The following is a 23,754-nucleotide window of genomic DNA, read 5'->3' on the forward strand; positions in this document are numbered from 1 at the left end:
AGGTATATTCATGAAATTGTTCAACTCAACATCAAGTCCAAAAAACTGGAAAGTGCTTACATGAAAAGATAAAGTGCTACTCCTGAAGTTTATATTGAGTTCCAACTAGGATAGTGTAGCAGCTCAAGGGTGGAAATGTCAGCATGACAAGATGGAGAATTGAAACAACAGGCCATTAGAAGCACACGATCATGCTTGCAGACAGAATTAAAGTCAAAATGATTAATAGTCTGCATTTTGTCTCTGTGGTGTTTTGGAGATCACATTGTGATTGTGGTTCTGTTTTTGTAGCACCCGAGCTACAAATCTTCTCCCAAACCTTGATCACATTGTGAACAATGAATATAGTAGGCTAGATTGAAAAAAAGCATACATAAATTACTGCTTCACTTGGAAAAGCTAAAATAATTTACCTTAATCTACCTTATCAGACTCTTTTTCAAACTTGAAAATACCTGAATGGCAAAGGCAGCACAGGAAAATGGCAGCGTTTTTCTAAACAGCACTTACTTTTGTCAGTGTTTCAGGACAGACTTCATCATCTGGTACCCAAAGCTTTGTCGTCTTCTTCGCCGGAAACTAACAACAGAATGATAGTATCGATCCGTGAATAATCAATCATTTGAATTTGACAGCTCTTGGGGGAAAAAAAAACTCACAACTGATAACTATTTCTAAGTTTAAAAATTTGTTACTGACCAATCAGAACGTCTGATCTGATCTTGAGAGATATTTAAAAATTTCTACAAACATGAGCTTTCTTCAAACTTTTTTCCCTCCTACCTAACAGTGCCAGGTAATGTTTAATAGGGTCATGGAAATAGCCCATAATAAAACACCAGAGCTGAAAATGTTTTGCTGGAAAAGTGCAGCAGGTCAGGCAGCATCCAAGAAGCAGGAGAATCAACATTCAGGAAGGGCTCATCCCAGCAACACATTTTCAGCTCTGATCTCCAGCATCTGCAGTCCTCACTTTCTCCCATAATAAAACACCAATAGAGTGCACTATACTGATGTGCAGTGCTGCAACAGCCAACCAGAAGCAAATATACTGTTAATAGGAGGGTTTCCTTTTAGTGTTTACTTTCAAGATAACAGTCGTTTAACTTGTGTTATGAAAGGAAGTGCTCCAACTGGAGTGCAAAACAGCATTCAATTGGCTCAGTTCCAATATTATCACAACCACTCTGCTATCAATCTTAGCAATAAATGTGGGTATTTCTTTACTTACTGTATTTTCCTCAAGTAATCAGTCAAATCAGTTCATTTAAATGTTTCCTACTTTCTCTATTTTTGACAGACATTAGCAGAAATCTGGGAGCAAGTTTGTAACATCTTGCAGCAGACAGGTAAAGACAACACGAATGAAAAATCCGAATTCATAAGTAAACTGCCATTTCAAAATGTTGTAACTAAAATATGTACTTACTCGGTCATTCATTAACAAGTCTTTCACAACAAAACCAGCCACTAGGGACTTCAGAGGTGCAGAAAATTGTTCTGGAGCCAGCATAGCTATATGTCCAATTGAAATCAAAGGAGTGATGAGCTGCTCTGGGTTGCTGGGATCCAAACTTTTGTGCAAAGGCTGAAAAAAAATCAGTAGTCAGATTACAAGTCTTTTGGGGTGATTTGATATTCTGTCATTCTAGCGAATTAGGCTCACTGCCAGTAAGTACCCCACAGAAAACTGGGCAAAGCCCACAATTTTCACTTAATCAGTGAATAATTACGTTACATGATTCCCAAGGTGCATTTGCTGGGAGCATCATACAACATAAGCGGAGAAATGAAGAGATTTGTGGTTAATATTCTATTTGTACAATTTTTAAAATGAATTAATGACATCATATTAGCATTGGTCTTTTACCAAAATCCGGGTTTTTGTTTTTTTAAACTGTTAAATGTAATGCTTAAAAACAAAGGATTAAAAAATGCTCATCTTCAGCAATTTTAGTCCTTCGGTTAATCAACTCAGCTAAACTCCAATTAAGATAGCACTTGAAATTAAAACATTCATAATCAATGATCATTTTCCATGATTTGCTAAACTCATCTTCACATCAAATTTTTTTTTAAATTACTCTGAAGAAACACTAGGTACCATTTCTAAGCCCTTCTGACAATCAGTTTTTATATTTACACAGTCTAAGTGACTCAGGCCCAGACTTATCGAATTACAACATCCTCGATCAAATAACTCTTAGCATAGAAGCAACACGAGCCCTTTGTGGTTGCCATCTTTTAATTACATGGCAAACTATCAATCCAAGACAATTAAAATCTCTCAAAAATGGTAACTGGCTCGAAGTCTCAAAATTCAAACTCAGGATACCAAACAATTGGAGAGCAATGGAAATGCAAATCCACTGACAACATCATGATTAAGTCATTGTGCCACTCTCAACTATGCTACTTAAACCAGGCAGAACCACCAGTGTAGGTTATAGAATCAGAAACAAGCTAATGGTATGGAGCAAATAGGAGTGCTTCAGACTTCCCAATGTTTAACAAGAGGAAAAGAGGGATTCATTCAAAATTTACCATCAGCGCAATTAAGCAAAAGTCTTAAATGGAACTGAAGGTAGGAAGAGAGGACATGAACACACAGAATTTTGCTGAAGTACTCATAAGTAAACTAAGCTTGGGTTGTCCAATTGCTGGATGACAACAACTGCTGACATTTATCTTGGCTTTTTCTGCTTTTCGACCAAATTCAGAGCTTACGTGCTCACAGTTCTTCTGTATTGCTTTGCCTCTTAGTTCAGATACAAAGTGGAATTTATCATGGTTACCATCAGTCATCATTCATGAGTGAACATATTGTTGTATGACACTTTGTCACATCAATGTCACACCTAAGCATATGCCAACAATGTATGTACTTCAATATATTCGAAAGTAATCCTCAGTCAGGTTAAAGGAGACAGTCGTCAATCAGATGTTGTGAGTGAGTCAAAGACAAGGTGAAACCACTGCTCAGGGGCTTGGACACACAGTGGGACAGCCAATTGGGACAGTCAGGAATCCATATTGTAGCAGTCAATGAGTCACGGTCAGTTTTGCAGAAGCAGTACAATCCAGGGATTAACAGGAAGGTAGGCATGAGTTGCAGAGATCAATCAGGTGCCCTGTCCTTCCAAGTCAGTTAGGGAGTGGGCTACAGCCAGAGAGTCAGATGTACAGCATGGAAACAGACTCTTTGGTCCAAATCCTCCATGCCGTCCAGATATTCTAAATTAATTTAGAACCATTTGCTAGTACTTAGGCCATATCCCTCCAAACCGTTGCTATTCATATACCGATCCAGATGTCTCTTTTTCAAAAAAAAATGTTATAACTGTAACAGCCTTCACCACTTTTTGTAAGGTTGGGGCTCAGGGACTAACATGGGAGATGAAGATGTAAATTTAAGTTAATTTTTACGTGCGGAAATGCAATTTTTCATAAATTGACGTTAGGTGCCAGGAAGAACAAACATGCTGGTATTTATTAGTGTTGGGTGGCGTGGGAGGGAGAACATGCATTATAGAAGGCCTTAATTACCAAACTCACTCTGCAAAGTGCAACCCATGCTGCTGTCTTCCCTCACCACGCAGGTCAAAAATGCACAATGGAAATGGAAAATAGTTGGAACCACAACCAAAGTGAGTGGAGTAAGGGTTTTTGTCTGTCAGAACACAGGCTCTACTAGTGAGAAATGTGCGGCCCTTCAGGAGAAGCTATATTAAATCAGGCATTTACACAGAATCATTACACCCTGTACATAAAATGCATACAGTGTCCAATTATGTGAAATACAAATCTTGGCCACAAGCAATTTTGGACATCTCACTGGTCATGACTGATTGCTTTTGCTTCAGAGGACTGTGATCAATCACAGACAACCTTAAAAAGTACCACCTGAAGGCTTCACTTCACAAAAACAATCTAAAGTCTCATAGGTTGCACAAGTGCTCAGAGCCAATTTCCTCTCACCCTGAACGGTAACCATTTGTGAACATGCTTACATGCAATGCTGCCCTTCTTGTGGGAGCAGAGGTAAGCAGACAAGGTTTCTGTAATCCTCCCTCTGTATACAGAGAATAAAGCTCCCCATGTCAAAAGGGAATTCTGTTGAATTCTCCATGTCCCACTGTGTAGAGGACAAGTCTAAACTGTCATTTGTCATTGAATGATGACTGCTCACATTATTAAGAACATGTTTGGTTTCAGACACTCTCTCCACAGCATCATTGGATGAATGATCAATGGATCCATCCGCAAAGATTTCACCATAACAATGGCACAACAAAGTCAGAGAGAGAAAGTAAGGAGGAACAGATGAGCTACTTGCCACAGGGTGAATAAGATTATGCAGGTAAATGCACAGCTCAAGCATAGGTGTGGGTCAAATGGGCTTGAATTCATGGGACATTGGCACCAGTACTGGGGAAGAAGGGACCTGTTCTGATGGTGCAGTCTTCATTTAGACTGTGTTGGGACCAGAGCGCTAGTGACTTGTTCAACAAGGGCTATAGACACTTTAAACTATATTTTTTTGAGACCGGGTGGACACTCAGTTATAGGGGACATTAGAAAACCCAAAATTTAAAAAAAGGTGGTAACAGTGCAGAACTCAGATCACATTATTAAAATCTTCAGCACAGACACAAATAGGATAGAGCGTATGGAAAGGGTTAGAAAGCAAACTTCAAGCACACTGGACAAACAAATGACAAGGAGAATACAGAGGCTTAATAGAGGACTGATGCATTCTTTCTGAATGCATGAAGCATAAAGGAATAAGAAAAATGAGTTCGTGGCGCAGATAGAAATTGGCAGTAATCACATGGTGGGCATCACGGAGACATGGCTTCAAGGGAATCAGGATTGGGAGCTGAATATTCAAGGATATGCGTCCTATTGAAAAGATAGGCAGGTGGAAAGAGGAGGTGGGGTTGCCTTATTAAGGAATGGAAATAAATCAATAGGAAGAAATGAAGTAGGGTCAGATGGTGTAGAAACTGTGTGGGTAGAATTGAGGAACTACAAAGGCAAAAAAAAACACACCACCACAACTGGAGTTATGCACAGGCCTCTAAACAGTAATCAGGAGCTGGGATGCAGATAGAAAAGATGTGTAGGAAAGGCAAAGTTACAGTGACCATGGGGGATTTCAATATGCAGGTGGACTGGGAAAATCAGGTTGGGAGTGGATTGCAAAAACAAAAGGAATTTGTGGAATGTCTACGAAATGGCTTTTCGGAGCAGCTGGTGTTGGAGCCCACGAGGGAACAGGCAATACTGGATAAGGGAGCTGAAGGTGAAGGAACCTTTTGGAGGCAGTGATCATAACAGGATTGAATTTACTGTGCAATTAGGAGGGAGAGAGGGAGAGAGGGAGGATAAAAAAAAATCAGTGGTAACAATACTTCAGCTGAATAAAGACAACTACAGAGGCATGAGCTGAGTAGAATTGACAAAGGAGCGTAGCAGGAAAAACCGTGGAACAGCAACGGTAGGAGTTTCTGGCAGAATTTCAAGAAACCACAGCAGAGATTCATCCCAAGGAAACAGAAACATGATACAGGGAGGATGAGGCAACCATGGCTGATTAGGGAAGTCAGGGACAGCACAAAAGCAAAAAAAGAGAAACCAGATCATGTGGGAAACCAGAGGATTGGGAAGCACACAAAGGCCAACAGAGGGCAACAAAAAAGAAATAAGGGAGAGAGAAGATTAAAGGAGGATAAGGGACGCAGTAATATAAAGGAGACGGTAAGAGTTTCTTTAGATATATAAAAAGGGCAAAAGAAAGGCAAAAAAGTGGACATTGAGCTGCTGGAAAATGACGCTGGATAGTAGTGGGGAACAAGAAAATGGCTGAGGAATTGAATAATTATTTAGCATCAATCTTCATAGTGGCCGACACAAGTAATGTCTCAAAGATTCAAGACAGTGAGGGGACAGAGCCGAGTATGGTGGCCAAGGTGCTAGAAAAACTGAATGGCCTGAAGGTAGTTAAATCACCTGGACCAGATGGACTACATCACAGTTCTAAGGGAGATAGCTGAAGAGATAGTAAAAGTTAATGGTGATCTTTCAGGAATCACTAGTATCAGGGAGGTCCCAGAGAGATGGAAAATAAATAATGTAACACTTCTGTTAAACACTGAGTAAGGTAAACGATGGAAAATTGCAGACCTATTAGCCTAATCTCGGTCGTGGTTAAGATCCTGGAATCCCCTCACATCTTAAACCTATGCCCTCTAGTTTTGGTTCCCTACCACAGGGAAAAAAAAGACCTTGGGTATTCACCCTACCCATGCCTCATGATTTTATAAACCTCTAGGAGGTTAGCACTCTGATTCCAACACTCCAGGGAGAATAACTTCAGCCTATTCAGCCTCTCCCCATACCTCAAACCCTCCAACCCTGGTAACATGTTGGCAAATCTTTTCTGAACCCTTTCAAGTTTCACAACAGCCTTCCTACAGCAGAGGGACAGAATTGCAAACAATATTCCAAAAATGACCTAACCAATGTCCTGTACAGAATAGAGTGGAGCTAGAAAAGCAGATCAGGCAGCAGCCGAGACATTTTGGGCAAAAAGCCCTTCATCAAGAACGAGGCAGGGACCTTCTGGGGTGGAGTGTATTAATCTGGCTTGGCTTTGTGAAATTGTGCTCATCATCTTTCAAGAAACAGTGTGCTACATTTGCACAGTCATCTAAAAATACTTGCATTTTGTTCTGAATAAATGGACATGATTTTGTTTCTAATGTAAGTTGCAACTTTGAGCATTAAAGTGCATTTTTCATTGTATGAATAGGTTGATAAGATTTTATCTAGGTTAAGAAAACCTGAAACACTATTTAACAGACAAACACATCAATTAAGAAAATATGATTTCTGCATAAAAATATAATAAATGATATCGAAATAGTTCACACCTTACCTCAAATATTTGTGCAAATTGTGTCTCTTTACTCGAGAATATTGCATGAATGCAGTGAATTGCATGCTTGGCTTGTCGAGCAGTGCCTTTCTTGGCCTTCTGTTGCAATACTGGCAGCAAAGCACTAGGCAGGAGAAAAACAAAGCTCATTAAGATTTATTTCTTATAAAAACATGGTCAAAGACATTGACAATTACCAATGCAGAATCAATGTCAATGCCAAAAACCCTTTGAAACCGACTTAAGATTATTGATACAGCCCCCGAGTGGAATAGCACCCTCTGCTGTCAAGAGATTTTTTTCTCACAATTTCACTTGCACACAAGACCACAGATATATACGAATTAAAGTTACAGGAAGAAGTCATTGATTGTTCTGACCCTACTCAAGTAGCACTAAGGGAACCCTTTGACAGAACCGGTTAACCTTGTACCTTATTTTCTTGAATGTAAAGGGTTACGTTTTTGATACTTGCGTCGTCAGGGTTCTGGCATAGTACAGCCAATACGATGGAAGTAACATAGTTCTAACATTGGATTGTAAATTATATAAAGCATGCATAATACTTTCCCACAATAGATTAACAACTGAACAATGACATTTGCAATGTTTCTGAAAAATCAAATACAGGAAATATGCCAAATTTGACATTAGAGGTCTAGTCCTGTGGCAGATTTGTAAGTGAGTGGACTAAGAGCCTAGGTGCCTTCTCATTTGCCAAGCAGCTTTTAATATAGATTACTTTGAACACTTCCTGTCACATCTATTTGCCTTCATATTCAGTGTCTTCATGCATAAAACAATGGCATGTTACAACTTGAAAGAAGGTTAAACTGCAACTCATGATAACTGGTATTCAATTCTTTGAAATGTAATCTAAAAGGAAATTGCCATGAATAATTAATATATTGTAAATACATGCAAGAAAAAAATTGACTCTTTATAGCACAGAACGGTGTCATGCATCATGCCCTAAAAGCCTTATTACAGTTGTATTTTATTTTGAGATTCAATATGTAATGACAGGAATGAAGCTTACGATCGAATGTGAGGAAAGTCATCTTCAATTTTCTGTCCAGTATTTCGGAAGATCTGTAAAGCAGCTTCTGCCACCTTTTCATCTTCCATTTTCAAGCACTGGAGGAGAGATTCAAATGTTTCCGCAGAGTGAAAAGAGATCGAATGCGTGAAAGATAATACCTGAAATGAAAAAAAAAAGCTTTAAAGTTTCGGAGAAGCCCAAAAAAAGGGATTTTAAAATCGTTTCCATTAAAATTCAGATTTCTTTCCCTCTCATGGAAAAACAACTCTACAGTTAGCAAGACATTTATAAATTTGTAGTTCATCTATTATGGCAACTTCCTTCTTGTTCTTCAATAAGAAATGCAACTTTGATTTATTAATTTTCCATACCTACAGAACCATTTCATCTGCTTTCATGTTGCAGAATTTGCACTATTAGCATGGGCTACTAGATAATACTTTTCACTTACATTATAACAAACAAAGTAATTATACAGAATGATGGAAAATTAGGTAATTTCCAATTTATTGTCCACAGTTTGAAACTAGTGCGGCTGCTCAAAAAGCCACATTGTGTTTATTTCATCTTTGTTTTGCAAAGATTGTGCACAAAGGTATCAATAAAGAAATAAAAGAACTTTTAACAATTTAAAAACTGCACCAAGTGAATAAAGGAGCTCCTTGCAACTAGACAGGAAATGGCAAATACAACTGTCTTCATTATAGTAGGCATGCATGTTGAAGCCCAAGTATGAACACTATTTTCAAAAGATATTAACACTAATTCAGAAGAGATTCTAACAGCTTCACTCCACCAGATCAACAGAATTGAAATGTTGGTATTTGTTATATGACAATTTGAATTATTATCAACATTCAGTTAAGTGCAATGTTAATAGACAATAGGTGCAGGAGTAGGCCATTCAGTCCTTCGAGCCTGCACCACCATTCAATATGATCATGGCTGATCATTCCTAATTAGTATCCTGTTCCTGCATGATCTCCATAACCCTTTATTCCACTATCCTTGAGAGCTCTATCCAACTCTTTCTTAAATGAATCCAGAGACTGGGCCTCCACTGCCCTCTGGGGCAGAGCATTCCACACAGCCACCACTCTCTGGGTGAAGAAGTTTCTCCTCATCTCTGTCCTAAATGGTCTACCCCGTATTTTTAAGTTGTGTCCTCTGGTTCGGCACTCACCCATCAGCGGAAACATGTTTCCTGCTGCCAGAGTGTCCAATCCTTTCATAAGCCTATACGTTTCAATCAGATCCGTTCTCAGTCTTCTAAACTCAAGGGTATACAAGCCCAGTCGCTTCAGTCTTTCAGTGTAAGGTAATCCCGCCATTCCATGAATTGACCTCGTGAACCTACGCTGCACTCCCTCAATAGCCAGAATGTCTTTCCTCAAATTTGGAGACCAGAACTGCACACAGTACTCCCAGGTGTGGTCTCACCAGGGCCCTGTACAGCTGCAGAAGCACCACTTTGCTTCTCTACTCAATTCCTCTTGTTATGAAGGCCAGCATGCTATTAGCCTTCTTCACTACCTGCTGTACCTGCATGCTTACCTTCATTGACTGGTGTACAAGAACACCCAGATCTCTCTGTACTGCCCCTTTACCGAAACTGATTCCATTGAGGTAGTAATCTGCCTTCCTGTTCTTGCCACCAAAGTGGATAACCATACATTTATCCACATTAAACTGCATCTGCCATGCATCTGCCCACTCACCTAACTTGTCCAGGTCACCCTGTAATCTCCTAACATCCTCATCACATTTCACTGTGCCACCCAGCTTTGTATCATCAGCAAATTTGCTAATGTTATTGCTGATACCATCTTCTATATCATTAACATATATTGTAAAAAGCTTCAGACCCAGCACAGATCCCTGCGGTACCCCACTGGTCACTGCCTGCCACTCCGAAATGGAGCCGTTTATCACTACCCTTTGTTGGATTCATAAATTGTGATTTTTGGTTTACTTCTATGCCCACGTACGTCATTTGACAAGTCTGCATTAAGTGCCAATGTTATCAGTCTGACGAGTATTTCTATTGTGTTCCTTAAACACATGAAGCCTTCATCTAGACCTTTGGCTTTTCAATCCTCCCTGCAAAATTACCCTTTCCTCTGGCTAAAGCATCAAGTTTCCTTTTACTTTAGATTTCCCCAATCAAGAAATACACAAAGCATGCAAAACACATGTGTCTGTTTCTCATTCCTTGTTCCAGGTGAAACAAGCAGCAGCAAGCTTGAAGCCAAAAACTAGTTGCTGAAGTGACATACTCCAGTGTCTCCCACTTCTACTAACTGCTAAAGGAATCTTGGAAGAATTTGCAAGTTGAGGAGTCAACTTGTATGGCCACATTATATACAAATAAATAATAATATGTCTTTAACTTGAAGCTCTCAATTAAAACCTAACACACTGAATCATAAGAAAAATTTGGCCCAGAATGCTAACTCTACCATTCAGTATCAGTGAGAAATAGTCAAAGAAGCCAAAAATATGCTGAAATGTCAGAAGTAATACAAAAAGCGATTTTAGAAGGTCAGATTAAAGTTATAAACATTCAGTTCTTTTGTTTCAAATATTTACCTTAAGCAATTCAAGGCCTGCTCGTATTGCTTCATCAGTTGGCACACCTTCCTCTTCATCATCAGCTGTGCCATCAATGGATTTATTAATCTGCTTAATTAAAGCACTATCAAAAACATGAGTGATGAATAAGTTTGAATTCACTTATTAAAAAATAATTCAGTCTTTTAGCAACAATAACTCAAAGTTAAACCCATAGAAAATGTATAAACAGCAAACATGAGAACTTTTTTTTTAAAAAAAGGGCTCATTTGCATACAGGGATGGTTATTTAAACCATTCATTGCACTCCTAGGAAGAACCTGTCATTTGCACATCGGTATGATCAACGTAGCCAAAAATCAAAATTTAACTTCTGAGTTAATGCTTGTGCAGATGGCCTCATTTTTTTTTAATGTCAATGATATTTACAGACAAAATCAGCTTGAGAAACTGGCATCACAGTACACACACTTAGCTCACAAAATGCTTAAAAGTCTGCTGTCTCAAATTAAACTGGCATAATTTCTACGTGATTCAGTCAGTACTGCTTATAACTAGCTGCATAGCATGGGTTAAGATAATACTTAAGATGGCAGCAACAGAGTAGTAGCTTTTGTGCTCGATTCCGGAGCCCAGAACTCATCCGTTATCTTTTTTCCCCCCCTTTCTTTTACTTTCATCCCCTTCATCCCTCCCCTCTGGATGTTTCATTTTTTTTTGGCTGTTTCTTTTATTTCTGCTTCTGTTATTAATCTGGTCTTTACTATACGAAAGATGGTGCCAGAGAATGGCGACTTCGCACACTTTTCACTGTACGCCTGTATTTTTGTGTGAGATCGCGTGACAATAAAAATCTAAATCTAAAATGGGTGCGGAAATTGGGGCACAGTAAGCCTGCAGAACAGAGTATTGGCACAAATCTCTGTCACATTACCCAGACTGTGCCATACCAATGATAAAAATTTTCATGATTTTATGCACAATACTTTTTCACAGGTTGTTGGCATCTCTGCAAATTTTAACATGGATGCAACAAACAGCACGCACACAAAATACTGAAGATGGGAGTTAATAATAGTATATGGGATCATTCCCTTTACTACTAGAGGTGTAGCATACAAAAACAAGAAGCACATGTTAAACTATTATCAGAGAATGATTGGGTGCCTGCTGACAGCATATTCAAGGTTGGGCATCGCACTATGTGGATTTCGCCAAGCTGACAAAGGGAGAACTAGCCTCTTTCATTGAATTTTGCATCATGCTATGAGCTAAGGGATTACTGTTTTGAAAGACTGACATGAAATTATGCTTGAAAAAAAAAAATCAACATGTTCAAGGTATTTTAGGCAATTGAAGGGTTTTACATGATACATACAAATTCTTAGCAGAATTAACAGGATAGGCATGGAAAGATGATTCCCTTAAGACAAACAGCGAGCTCGTCTAGGGCCATAGGGTACTATTTCAAAATAAGAGTTCGTTTAAGGTAGAGGTGAAGTGGAAATTCTTCTAGAATTCTTAATCTTTAGAATGCTTTACCACAAAAAGATGCTGAAACTGGTTATTGCAGCAAACATAAAAGGCTGAGACAGAAAGACTTTCAATCAATCAGTCAGGGAATCAAGGGTTATGGGGAAAAAGCAGGAAAGTGAAGTAAGGACCATCAGATCAGTTAGAATCTCATTGATTTGTGCAGTAGACTCGATGAGCTGAATAGCCTACTGCTGCTCCTATGTCTTATGGTCTATAAGAGTGGGCAAGTTATTGGAGGGAATCCTGAAGGCCTGAATTTATATGCATCTGGAGAGGCAAGAACTGATTAGGGATAGTCAACTTGGCTTTGTGCAGGGGAAAGAGTGTCTCATGAATTGGAGTTTTTTTTGTAAGTAACGAAGAGCACTGATGAGGGCAGAACGGTGAAAGTGATCGATGTAGACTTCAGTAAGGCATTTGACAGCATTCCTCATGGTAGACTGGTTAGCAAGGTTAGATCACATGGAATACAGGGAGAACTGGCCATTTGGATACACAACTGGCTTGAAGGTAGAAGACAGACAGTGGTGGAGGCTTGTTTTTCAGACTGGATGCTTGTGACCAGTGGTGTGCCATAAGGATCGGCACTGCTTCCACTGCTTTTTGTCATTTATATAAATTATTTGGATGGGAATATAGGAAGTATGGTTAGTAAGTTTGCAAACGACACCAAAATTGGAGATGTAGTGAGGAGCGAAGAAGGTTACCTTTAAAAGGGATACAAACCAAATGCCTGGAAAATGGGATTAATTTAGGACGGCTGATCGACATGGAGGTGACGGACCAAAGGGTCTGTTTCCATGCTGCACACCTCCGACTCTAAGCATTCCTAGTCAGGGAGGTGAAATTTTCAAAATGGACCAAATCAGCAACAAAAGAGGTCTCATTCTTCCCACCACACATACAATTTTCTATTGTATGCGTGTCAGGTACCCTGTGTACCACACATCGAAAATGGGATATATTATGCACGTTGTCCATGTGGAGACATCTCATCATCTTCCTTGTCAGAGGCTCACTTCAACATAGACAAGTGGTTAAATGCCATTTGCGCGTGTACTGTAATTGATGACTGATCACATTACAAGAGAAATACTCAGTTTCTGATATTGTCCACAGAGGCTCACTGGAACCATCAACAAGGAATCAAGACAAAGAACCTGTTGTTGTCCAGGTCCACTGCAATATAAATTTCCATAGAAACTCGTGGAGGAAGACATGCATCTGGAAGCTCAAGACTAGCAACAGCTTACAGTAAATGTGGTGCAGCTTCTTAGCACAGAATCTCAGGCGAAAAGTGCGTTTGTCATGCAAAACAAGTGCAAGAGGCCCAAAGGCACTGATCTTTAATGGAACGTCTCTTCGGAAAGTGAGGGGCAATGGAATTGCAGGACAAAGATGTCCCAGGACAGTGACAAAAGCAGTGTCATCTGCAGCATTCCAGGTGCCAAGGGTGATAAGGTGTCAATTAGGTAGTGGTCAGGACCTCAAGAATGAGGCCCAGCATAAATGCAATGCAACACCTTCTCCTGAGGCCATAACTGGTCTGTTCAACATGAGGGTCTCATGCTCGTTCAGGTCTGGGGGCGCCTTGCATTACATTACAGACAATGCACATTGGGCCATGGACAAAGGGGGATGCAAGGAGCATATGTGAGAATGAGGATCTGAGAGGGCCACAGTACTTTACAGAGTAGAAAAAATGAGGGCGTTCATCAAAAAAATGAACATTGCCTTCACCGTTCTGTACTTCAGCATCCTTAGTCACAGCAAACCATATACAACCCCCCTTGGCAACTGTTTTCACTGGAACAGAGTTGGTCGAAGTTATCATTCATTGACTCTGTATTCATGCTGGACAGTCAAGCACCTGAAAAGGGGTCTCTCGTCATGTCACCTTGCCACTGGAGTTGACCACTAATGGCTACAGTTGAATGTAGATTTGCACACATAGCGGCACAAAGTATGCTAAGCTGACTAGATCCAACTTCCATCCTCCTCCAGATCTTCGAAAATGCATCACTCACCACTTCTCTAGATTAAACTCCATCTGCCATTTCTCACCCAAGTCACCTACCTATCTATCTTTCCACATCGTTGGGCAAACCTCCTCACTGTCACAGCTTCTCCAATCTTTGAATCATCCACAAACTTGCTAAATCAGGCTAACCACATTCTCCTCCAAATCATTTATACATACAAAAAACCAGAGATCCCACTGATTGAACACTTCTGTGAAATTCCACTGGTCACAGATTTCTAGTCAGAAAAGCAACCCTCCACTGCTACGCTGTCTTCTATGACCAAGGAAGACAGTTCTGTATCTATTTTATGAGCTCACCACGGATCCCACATTACCTCACCTTTTGTTTCCGCCTGCCATGAGGATCCTTGTCAAAGGCCTTGCTAACGTCCATTTGAACAGCATCTACCACCATGCCCTCAACAATCATTTGTATTACTTCCTCGATAAATGGAACCAAGTTTAAGAGAGACAATCTTTCATACGCAAAGCCATACTGATAATCGCTAATAGGTCTATATTTTTCACAATGTGATTAACTCTCGTCTCCAAAAACCTTCTCCAATACATTTCCCTACCACTGGCCAAAGGCTCACCAGTTTGTAATTTCCCAGATTATCCCCGGTGCCCTTCTTAAACAAAGAGACAAGATTCGTTATTCTCCAGTCCTTTGGAACTTCTCCTGTGACTGAAGAGGATACAAAGATTATATACAAGGCCCCAGCAATTTCCTCAACTGCCTCCCTCAGCATTCTGGGATAGATCTCATCAGGTCCTGGGGACTTGTCTACCTTAATGTTTTTCAAAACACCCAACACTTTTTTTTAAAATATTGGCATACATAGAATGGCAACATAACCCTACCAACATGCAACATCCACCTTGTCCTTTGCCTTGTGAATATCAATGCTAAGTATTCGTTAAGAACCTCAGCCGCCGGCTCCACGTATAAATTCCCCCCTTGTCCTCAAGTGGACCAATCCTTTCCCTAGCTACAGTGTTGCTTCATACATAGGTCTGAAAAACCTTAGGATTTTTCTTAACTCTGTTTGCCAAAGACATTTCATGCCTATTTTTACCTCCTAATTCCTTTTTTTTTGAGTTCTTGCCAGTTATGTTTGAATCCTTCAATAGGACAAGCTTGACAAAACAGATAAATGCACTCTGTAAAGTTCTGTCTTGGGAGGGGAGAAGCAGATTCATTTTATTTTAAAAAGGTTAGGCTGTAAGAAAGTAGGCAAAAGTGAGGACTGCAGATGCTGGAGATTAGAGTCGAGAGTGTGGTGCTGGAAAAAGTAGTCAGGCAGCATCCGAGAAGCAGGAAAATCGACATTTTGGGCAAAAGCCCTCCATCAGAAAGTAGAGCAAACCAATGTGATAAATGGGATGCCTCTTCCCAAAAGACAGTGAATGCACAAATGGGCCAAACAGTCTATTATTTGTTCTTGTGAATGAATCTATTACAAAACTTGAAATTTTTTTTTACTAGACGCTGATGAAAGGATACTACAAACAGAAACACGGTGAAATTCACCCAGAAACAGGCTATTTAGCCCAAACTTTCATACTAAATTAATACCACAAGGGTTTAACACATTATCTTCTCATTTGACAATCAAAAAAACTCCTTTAATTCCCTTTAAATTCATATGCATATTTAGCTTCCATTACATTTCTATTGCTGCCTCAATCACTACCGGTCATAACAGATCTTGCATTCAGCTCATTCATAAGGGTATAGGGAGAAAGGCAGGAGATTGTCACTCAGTAATGATACTCATTTAACAAGCTGGTGCAAGCACGATAGGTTGAATGGCCCCCTTCTACGCTATAACACTTCTGCAATTTTCCAAGTAACCCTAACCATGTTATGAAAAACATTCAGAAAGTCCAAATTTCTTCTGCAGCCAAAACAAGATAGCCTATTCCAGCAGTGCATCTGATTATATGTTGTTCATTTTAAGTCACAAAATAGGTCGAAAGACACAAATCTAAGTTTTCTCTTTACTTATGGCTTAAACCAAAAAGAATTATGAATACCTAATAGACTCTGTGTCAATATGTACAGGTGCTATCCTCTCCAGGAGAAATTTCACCATTTCCAAAAATGGATTTGTAGGTTGTTTCGGGTTGCTTAGTTTTCGGGTTATTTCACGCTGTACGAAAAGAAACAAATTTGTTTCAAAGGGGGAGAAAAACTGCATGACTGGAAATTGTCAATCTATTCCAGCATAACTTTCACAATTACCACACATCCTTCTGCTTGCTTGCATGAACAATTCGGACTAACAAGCACATCCAGTTGGGATCGGATTCGCTCATCCTCTTCTAAAAATTGGTCAAATTTCTTCATAAAGTCCTGGGCTTTTCCTGGATCAGGCAAGTTTTCTGACAATAAAATATTGAGTACAATGTATTGTTGGAAGAATAATTACACTGCACTATAAAGAGAAATATTTTCTACAGTTCTTAATGGCATTCAATGAATGCAAAATTTTACAAAAAAAAACTAGTTGCAAAATATTATTAGATATAAAAAGGAGTACTTACTGGCAATTATCATCACTTTTGAGAATATGGCTTTGTCAGTGGTATCTGACTAGGATTTAAAAGACAAAATTTTACACATATTTAAAATTTAATTTGGTAACCAGAGATTTATTTTCTAAATAAAAGCTAAAGACTGTAGCTGCTGGAAACCGGAAAGAGAAACAGAATTCTGGAGAAACTCAGCTGGTCTAGCAGCATTTGTGGAGAAAGGCAGGAGATGTTAGAGTCCAGTAAGATTTCTCTTAGAGCAATAAATGGAGTAGCACATTTCAGTGGAAAGGAACCAAAATAAAATGTTGTGAAAGCTACATTATTCCTCCTACTCTTGGGTGAGCACTAATTTACTAACAACCAGGTTGTGTAGGGTACATACTGGTGGTGCACAAGAATATGTACAGGCATCAATCACAGTGATTTTTCAATGCTAGTTGCAAGGATTTATCAATAATGAAGCTCATTTTCAAAACTGAAAAGGCATAACTTGAAATGTTATTCATGAAACAAACATCTGACAAGCACCAACATCCTCAAGATATCAACAGCATATTACATTAAAATTAGCAAGCTGATCAAGTAAAATGTGAGAAAGCGGCGAAGTAGCCACAAGGGCTTCCATTTAAAAAAAACTGTATATAGAATAGATATTGAACACTTACCTTGGTTCGCAATCAAATAGTCAGGGCAAAACCTGCACTTTATGCCCTTCCATTTGAGATTCACAATTCTGGAATCATATTTAAATACAAAGTTGCCTTCCAATTGTAGTCTTGGTATCATCAGAACTTCCAATTTTCAGCTTTGTATAAACTGAGGTCATCTGTCTCAGCTCATCTGAGCATGAAACCCAATTCATAAACATCACTGTTGTACGGCATTTCTGGCTGAATAAACACACTCCTCTCAATGATTCTGCTGCCTGCGTCCTAGGTCTTATCCAGTCCCCTTCATTTTACAACCTTGTGCTTACTCACCTATCTTGGTTATGTGTCAAGCAATATCTTCAATTCAAACTTCTTCACCTTGTCTTGAAACCATTCCGATAGCTTCATCCCTTCCTCCTTTTCTCTTAAATCTCCTGCGGCTCCAAAATATCTGGTCTCCTGAACATGCCCAATTTTTAAATCACACCACCAATCATGGTCGTACCTTCCAATATCCAAGCCCAAACAGTCTGAAAGTCCCTTGCCATGCCTCTCCACTTGTTTAGCTCAAATTCTTCCTTAAAAGCTTCAGGTTAGGCCGGCCCAATATTGCCATGTGGCTCAATGTCATACTTATTTTACAATCCCTATGTTTTATTAAGTTAAGAAGCTATATAAAGTCTTGCTAAACATTTGTTGCCCATCCTTGTTGCCCCAAAGTAAAGTTGGGTGTGGCCATCCTGCAAATAGTGGAGTTTAGATTGATGGTTTCCAAATACAAAATTCAAAGATATTGACACAAAATGAAGTAATGGCAACAATGTATGTCCAAATCAGAAAGATGTTTAGCTCGAGAAGAATAATGGTGATGGTGTTCCCATGGTGTTACACTTGCCTTTTTGTCAACTTCAAAAGAAGGTGGTACTGTTCTATGTAACATTTGTTACCACAGTGCATCAGTGACAGACGCTATTAAGTTACAGTGCATACTGTTCCAGGAAACACTGAAAATATCAGATTTGACACTGGACTGAATTCATATTTCCAAGCTACATTTAATCCAATCAATGAGATGAGGATCTTTAGATTTTTTTCGTACAATCTTCCTTCTGAAGTCAGGGCAGGGCAGAATTCGGAATTCAAGTTAATCTTGCAACATTAAAGGCTTACTGATAACAATATTATATTTTAACAGTACTGATTAGCAGATGCCATTATTTTAAATTCCACTTTGCTCAGCACTCATTTGTTCACTTTATCATACATGTACAAGTTTTGGGTTGATGTTTCGAGATTGAGCAGTGGATCATGGTCATAGAATGTGTGATATCCCCAAACACCATTGCAAATTTGGGTGGCAACATTAAGACAAGATAGTGGGCAGAGATTTAGGTTATAGTTCACGAGCAGACATCTACCATGAACTTGCATTGGTATCAGATAAATTAGCACAGGAGGTTTTCAAAACTGCTGGCAAGTCCTTGAAAGGCTATATAGTTTCTATGAATTTAGCAACCAAAAGCACATCTTTGTAACCTTCAGGTTTATCTAGAACAGACTTATTAACAGCAAATTTCAAACTACAGAGTCATCAGAAGTCAAAAAGTGAACTTGACCAAACACAAATGGCAGTGCAAGAAAGCAGGGAAGTCTGAAAATAATTCCCACTGGCTTTAAATGCACTAGGAGCAAAAGATAGGAACTCTCACAAAGCTGAGACATTCAACTTTCTCTATGGCAATAAATACTTTGAAACTCATGCTACGAGCCAAGGGAAATTTTGAATGCACCCACTTTCTCAACAAAAGCTAATTTTTGGGGGGACCTCAGCAGCTTCTGTGAAACATTAACAATTCATGTCAAGTTCAAAATGACTCTCCTTTGGAATAGAGGGGATCTGGAAAATAGAAATCAGGATTTGGCTATTCAGCCTAGAGCCTGCTGCATTATTCAATAAGCTCATGGTTGATCACCCAACTCAATATCCTGTTCCTGCTTTCTCCTCACACCCTTTGAAACTTCTTCTTGATAACATTCAATATTTTTGTCTCAACCACTACCTGTAGCAGAGGTTTCCACAGGCTCACCACCCTCTGAGTGAATGAATTTCTCATCTAGCACACCCTGTATTCTTACACTATGACCCCTGGTACTGAACTCCCTAGTCATGGGAAATATCCTTCCTGTGCTTACCCTGTCTAGCCCCATTAGAACTGCATAAACTTTCTCTGATACCCGGTCTTTCTTCTAAGCATCAGTGAATATATTCCTAAATCAATCCAGACTCTGTTCATACGTCATCCAGCCAGCCTAGGAATCAGCCTGAAAAATCTTTGTTGCACTTACTCTGTAATCATAATATCCTTCCTCAGAAAAGACCACCAAAACTGTAAATATTAGTCCAGCTGTGATCCCATCAAGGCCCTGTGTAATTGCAGCAAGATATCCCTGCTCCCATACTCAATTCTCTTTGCTATGAAGGCTGACGTACTATTTGCCTTCTTCACTGCATCTGTAAGCTTACTTTGAATGAATGACTGGTGTACAAGGACACCAGAGTACCATTGCTGCTTCCAAATTTTCAATCTATCAGCATTCAAATAACCAACTAGCTTGTTTTTGCTATCAAAACATAGTTAACTTCATATTTCTCCACATTGTACTTCATCTGCCATGCATATGCCCATTCACTCAATTTGTCCAAATCACAATTATCCTCAGATCTCACCCACCTTGCGTTTTTGCCAGAAATTATGCTTCAATTGATTTCAGACAACCTGCACTAAACTTAATTTTATGGTTATATGGAGGTACAAAAACACAGGGAAAGACAAGGAATTTATCTGGCGTGCATAAGCATGCTACTAGCAGCAACAAACTAAAACAGTTAACAAAATTCATTGTTGGACACGATATTTCCACTTGTTTTTGTGAACATTCTGAAGATGGGAGCTGGTTAGAAATTTTACTGTAATTGCATCTCCAAGAAACTGAGGCACAAGGGTGAGAATATTGTGTGCAGTCATAACAGGACTGCTGCCATCAACATGGTCTTCTTGCTCAACTCTTAAGACTGGCCAGATAAAGAAAGGTCCACGTTCACGGCCCACAGGTAAGCTTAACTCAAAATGAGTCCATGCTAGTTGAGAATGAGCTGGCACTGCACTCAGTTAAGGTAAAAGTTGCAGATTCATCTTAGTCACATTTGCCACCTCAGACTCCATCTCAGCACCCTGGAATCAATGCAGCAAAACAGTATGCAGTCACTGTCACATGCCTTCAATATATATATATATAAAAAAAATCAGTCATCACACATTGTTGGGGCCATTGCACTTCCATTTCATTACATGCAGACAAGCAGAAAAACATCATGCTTACTTTTTGTTGTTTGTGCAGATCAAGCAAGTCACGAACATGATGCCTCAGCATGTTTTGACATTTCCACATTTCATTTAATGCTCTGTTAAAGATCAAAATTAGAACATTAATTAGTGGACTTCAAGTTGCACTGTGGTTTAATTTAATCAACTTTATTTAAAAAGGATGTCAAAAAACCACAAGAATATATTAAAACATTCTCCATTTTGTTCATTAACATACATAGAAGGAAACAAGAAACTCTGAAGATTTAATATGCCCAAAAAAAAATCAATTCAGGGATCACTTTCGATTATTTGCTTAGCTCTACTTGGATTAATCTTAAACTACTACCTCAGCTACAAATCCCTCTTTCATGCCCAAGCTCGTGGATTTCAGTAACAACATGCATAGGTCTGTCTTTTTTGCAAACCAAAATGATTCTCTGTAATCAGGTTTTTGCAGCACTGAAGTGAAGTGGAGATACTGATTGTATTGTGTAATATGATATCCCTCACTCGCCCTTGTCAGCTTTCCCATAGTGTTTGGAGGGGGGTCAAGCACAAAATCATCCTATTTTTCACCAAGTGAGATTACCCTCATTTGACTTTATTTTCATTTATGCAATTGTAAAGAGAGCATGACTGACATCATTCCTATTTTACCTCAGGACCAAGGACCTATTCTCAATTCCTTGCAAATTCTCTAAATTTCTGCCATTGGTAATATCAACGAAGAGATGGCATTAGTTTGTATCTGTACACAAGCTTCTCTAATTCAACATACGGCATACTACAGTCATCACTTTTCACCCTGCCACAAACCACGTCCTCACCACCATTCCATCCCTCTTCTCAGCTACTGTTTAAAATTAAGCAGTTAAAAGCAGCAGGACTCATTCAATCCCAAATCAAGCTCCAAACTCCATATTTCAAAATCTAAAAACATCACCTATACTATATTTAATCAATACACCTGCTGTTTAAACATTTCACCAAGCCTCAATCCCATTGCAATTTACATGTGCAAATGCTCTCTTTAACTTAGTTTCATCCAAAATGATGTTCAGATCCTAAACAGCACCAAATTATGTTCACTTACGATCTCCTTTGCTTGCTGATTTATCTTGGTTACCCATTCCCTCAACATCTAAAGCTTTCAACCGTATATTGAAATTCATTCATGGCTCCACAGAATGCTCCTCGTAATTTATGGACTCTTCCATGGTGACCATATATATGGGAAGTGTGTTCAACTGAATCGCCTGATTGACCACATGACCCATAATGGAGCATCCAACTTAAGCACGTCATTGACAGTACATTCAGCAAGCTGGTGACACCATGAATAGAGGCTACACAGGCACAAAAGCACTAGTCTTCCTGATGGTAACCTAATAAGTGTGGGCAGGCAGTGCAGGAGTCCCTTGGCCATCCCTCTTTCAAATAGATATACTGTGGTGGGTACAGTTGTGGGAGGGGGAGGATGGCTTCTCAGGGGAAAGCAGCAACAACCAGTTCGTGATACCACATTTTACTCTGCTGCACAGTAGGGAGAGAAAAAAACAACTGGGAACACTTTAGCAATAGGGGACTCTATCGTAAGGGGAACTGAAAAACAGTTCAATCGCAGCAAACGAGACTGTCAAAAGCTATGTTGCCTCCCTGGTGCCAGGATCAAGGTTGTCTCAGAGGCTGCAAGGCATTCTGAAAAGGGAAGGGTAAACAACCAGTAGTCATGGTACATGTCAGTATCGATGACATGAGTTAAACAAAAAAGGTCCTGCAACAGGAGTCAGAGTAAGGTGGTAAATTAAGAGTACCTAAACTGTAATCACCGAATCACTTTCACTACCACACACTATGAAGATAGGTCAGATGAACATTTGGCTGTAGGGATGGTGTAGGAGGGGGGGCTTTAGACTTTTGCATCATTAGGATAGATCCTGGGGTAGGTGAGACCTGTACAAGCTGGCCAGGTTGAACCTGAACTGGAAGGGGTCCCAGATGCTTGCTGGGAGATTTGTTAGTGTTATTTGCTAAGTTTTAAACTAATTTAGCATTGGAATGGGGCATATAGTAGATGTACAGTAATAAAAAGGAATACTAGAATGATCCATAGGCAGAGAAGACATAGCAGGATATGGCTCATGGAGATCCAGTAAACCAAATTGTACCTATTTTAATACAAGGAACTTGACCGCGAGGGTGGATCAACTTAAGAGCATTGATCAGCAGTGGGAATATGGCGTTATTGCAATCATGGAGTCATGGTTGAAGGTAACTCAATAATTCAGTGTATAGTAGTAAGGGTGGGAGCATTGCATTATTGAGAAAGGAAATCATGACTACAGTAATGAGGCAGGTTGTTCTAGAAGGCTCTTCAAATGAGGCCATCTGGTACAGCTTAGAAATTTTAAAAAAGGTCCAGTACTTGGCTGGGATTATACTACAAGCTTCTTTACACAGTCAGAGGAAGATAGAGGAATGGATATGCAGGCAAATTACAGGAAAGAGTGATAGAATTAAGGTTTAGTTGGAAGGGATATCAATTTTGCTAACAAATCACATGAAGGCAATCCTAGGTAAAGTTTAGATGGGGTGGCATTTTTAAAGTGTGACAAGGAGAGCTTTTTGAGCCAGTACATAGATAGTCCTGCTACATATGGGACAGTGTTAGATCTAATCAAAGGGAATGAAGCCAATCAAATGGTTGAAGAGTCATTGGGATAGTTTGATGGGAATAATTACTATAATTCTAAGCCTCAAAGTGATTATGAAAAGGGATAAGGATAGTCTGGAAGTTGTGTGTCTAAACTGGAGGGGGGACAATTTCAATATCATCAGACAGGATCTGGCAAACATAAATTGGGAGCACCTACTTGCAGTTAAGTCTAGATTTGAAAAGAAGGAATCTTTTAAAAAGTAGTACAGTGAGAATTCAGAGTCAGCAATATCTTGTAAGAATGAATGGCAAAGACAGCCAGTCCAGGGAACCCTGGATTTCAAGGGATGTCAGGAGTTTGATAAAGACAAAAAGTAGAAGCATATATCAGGTACAGTAAAGAACAGGGGAGGCCCTCCAAAAGTTG

The 23,754-nt window shown here is 39.4% G+C and overlaps 1 protein-coding gene across 2 annotated transcripts in view; it reads right to left on the minus strand.

Annotated features, from left to right (window-relative positions):
- The window catches only part of pds5b (PDS5 cohesin associated factor B), a 245,239-nt gene that overhangs the window by 71,976 nt on the left and 149,509 nt on the right, over positions 1-23,754 (minus strand). For both annotated transcript variants that reach the window (XM_072577231.1, XM_072577232.1), the window contains exons 14-22: positions 20,685-20,766; positions 16,663-16,711; positions 16,361-16,500; positions 16,153-16,268; positions 10,572-10,677; positions 7,980-8,140; positions 6,941-7,064; positions 1,430-1,588; positions 511-579 (exon numbers count right to left, since the gene is read on the minus strand). In XM_072577231.1, coding sequence (XP_072433332.1) covers positions 511-579; positions 1,430-1,588; positions 6,941-7,064; positions 7,980-8,140; positions 10,572-10,677; positions 16,153-16,268; positions 16,361-16,500; positions 16,663-16,711; positions 20,685-20,766 — 1,006 coding nt within the window. The remainder of the gene's footprint in view (positions 1-510; positions 580-1,429; positions 1,589-6,940; positions 7,065-7,979; positions 8,141-10,571; positions 10,678-16,152; positions 16,269-16,360; positions 16,501-16,662; positions 16,712-20,684; positions 20,767-23,754) is intronic.

This window comes from Chiloscyllium punctatum, chromosome 9, assembly GCF_047496795.1.
Source record: "Chiloscyllium punctatum isolate Juve2018m chromosome 9, sChiPun1.3, whole genome shotgun sequence".
In the NCBI taxonomy this organism is placed as follows: domain Eukaryota; kingdom Metazoa; phylum Chordata; class Chondrichthyes; order Orectolobiformes; family Hemiscylliidae; genus Chiloscyllium; species Chiloscyllium punctatum.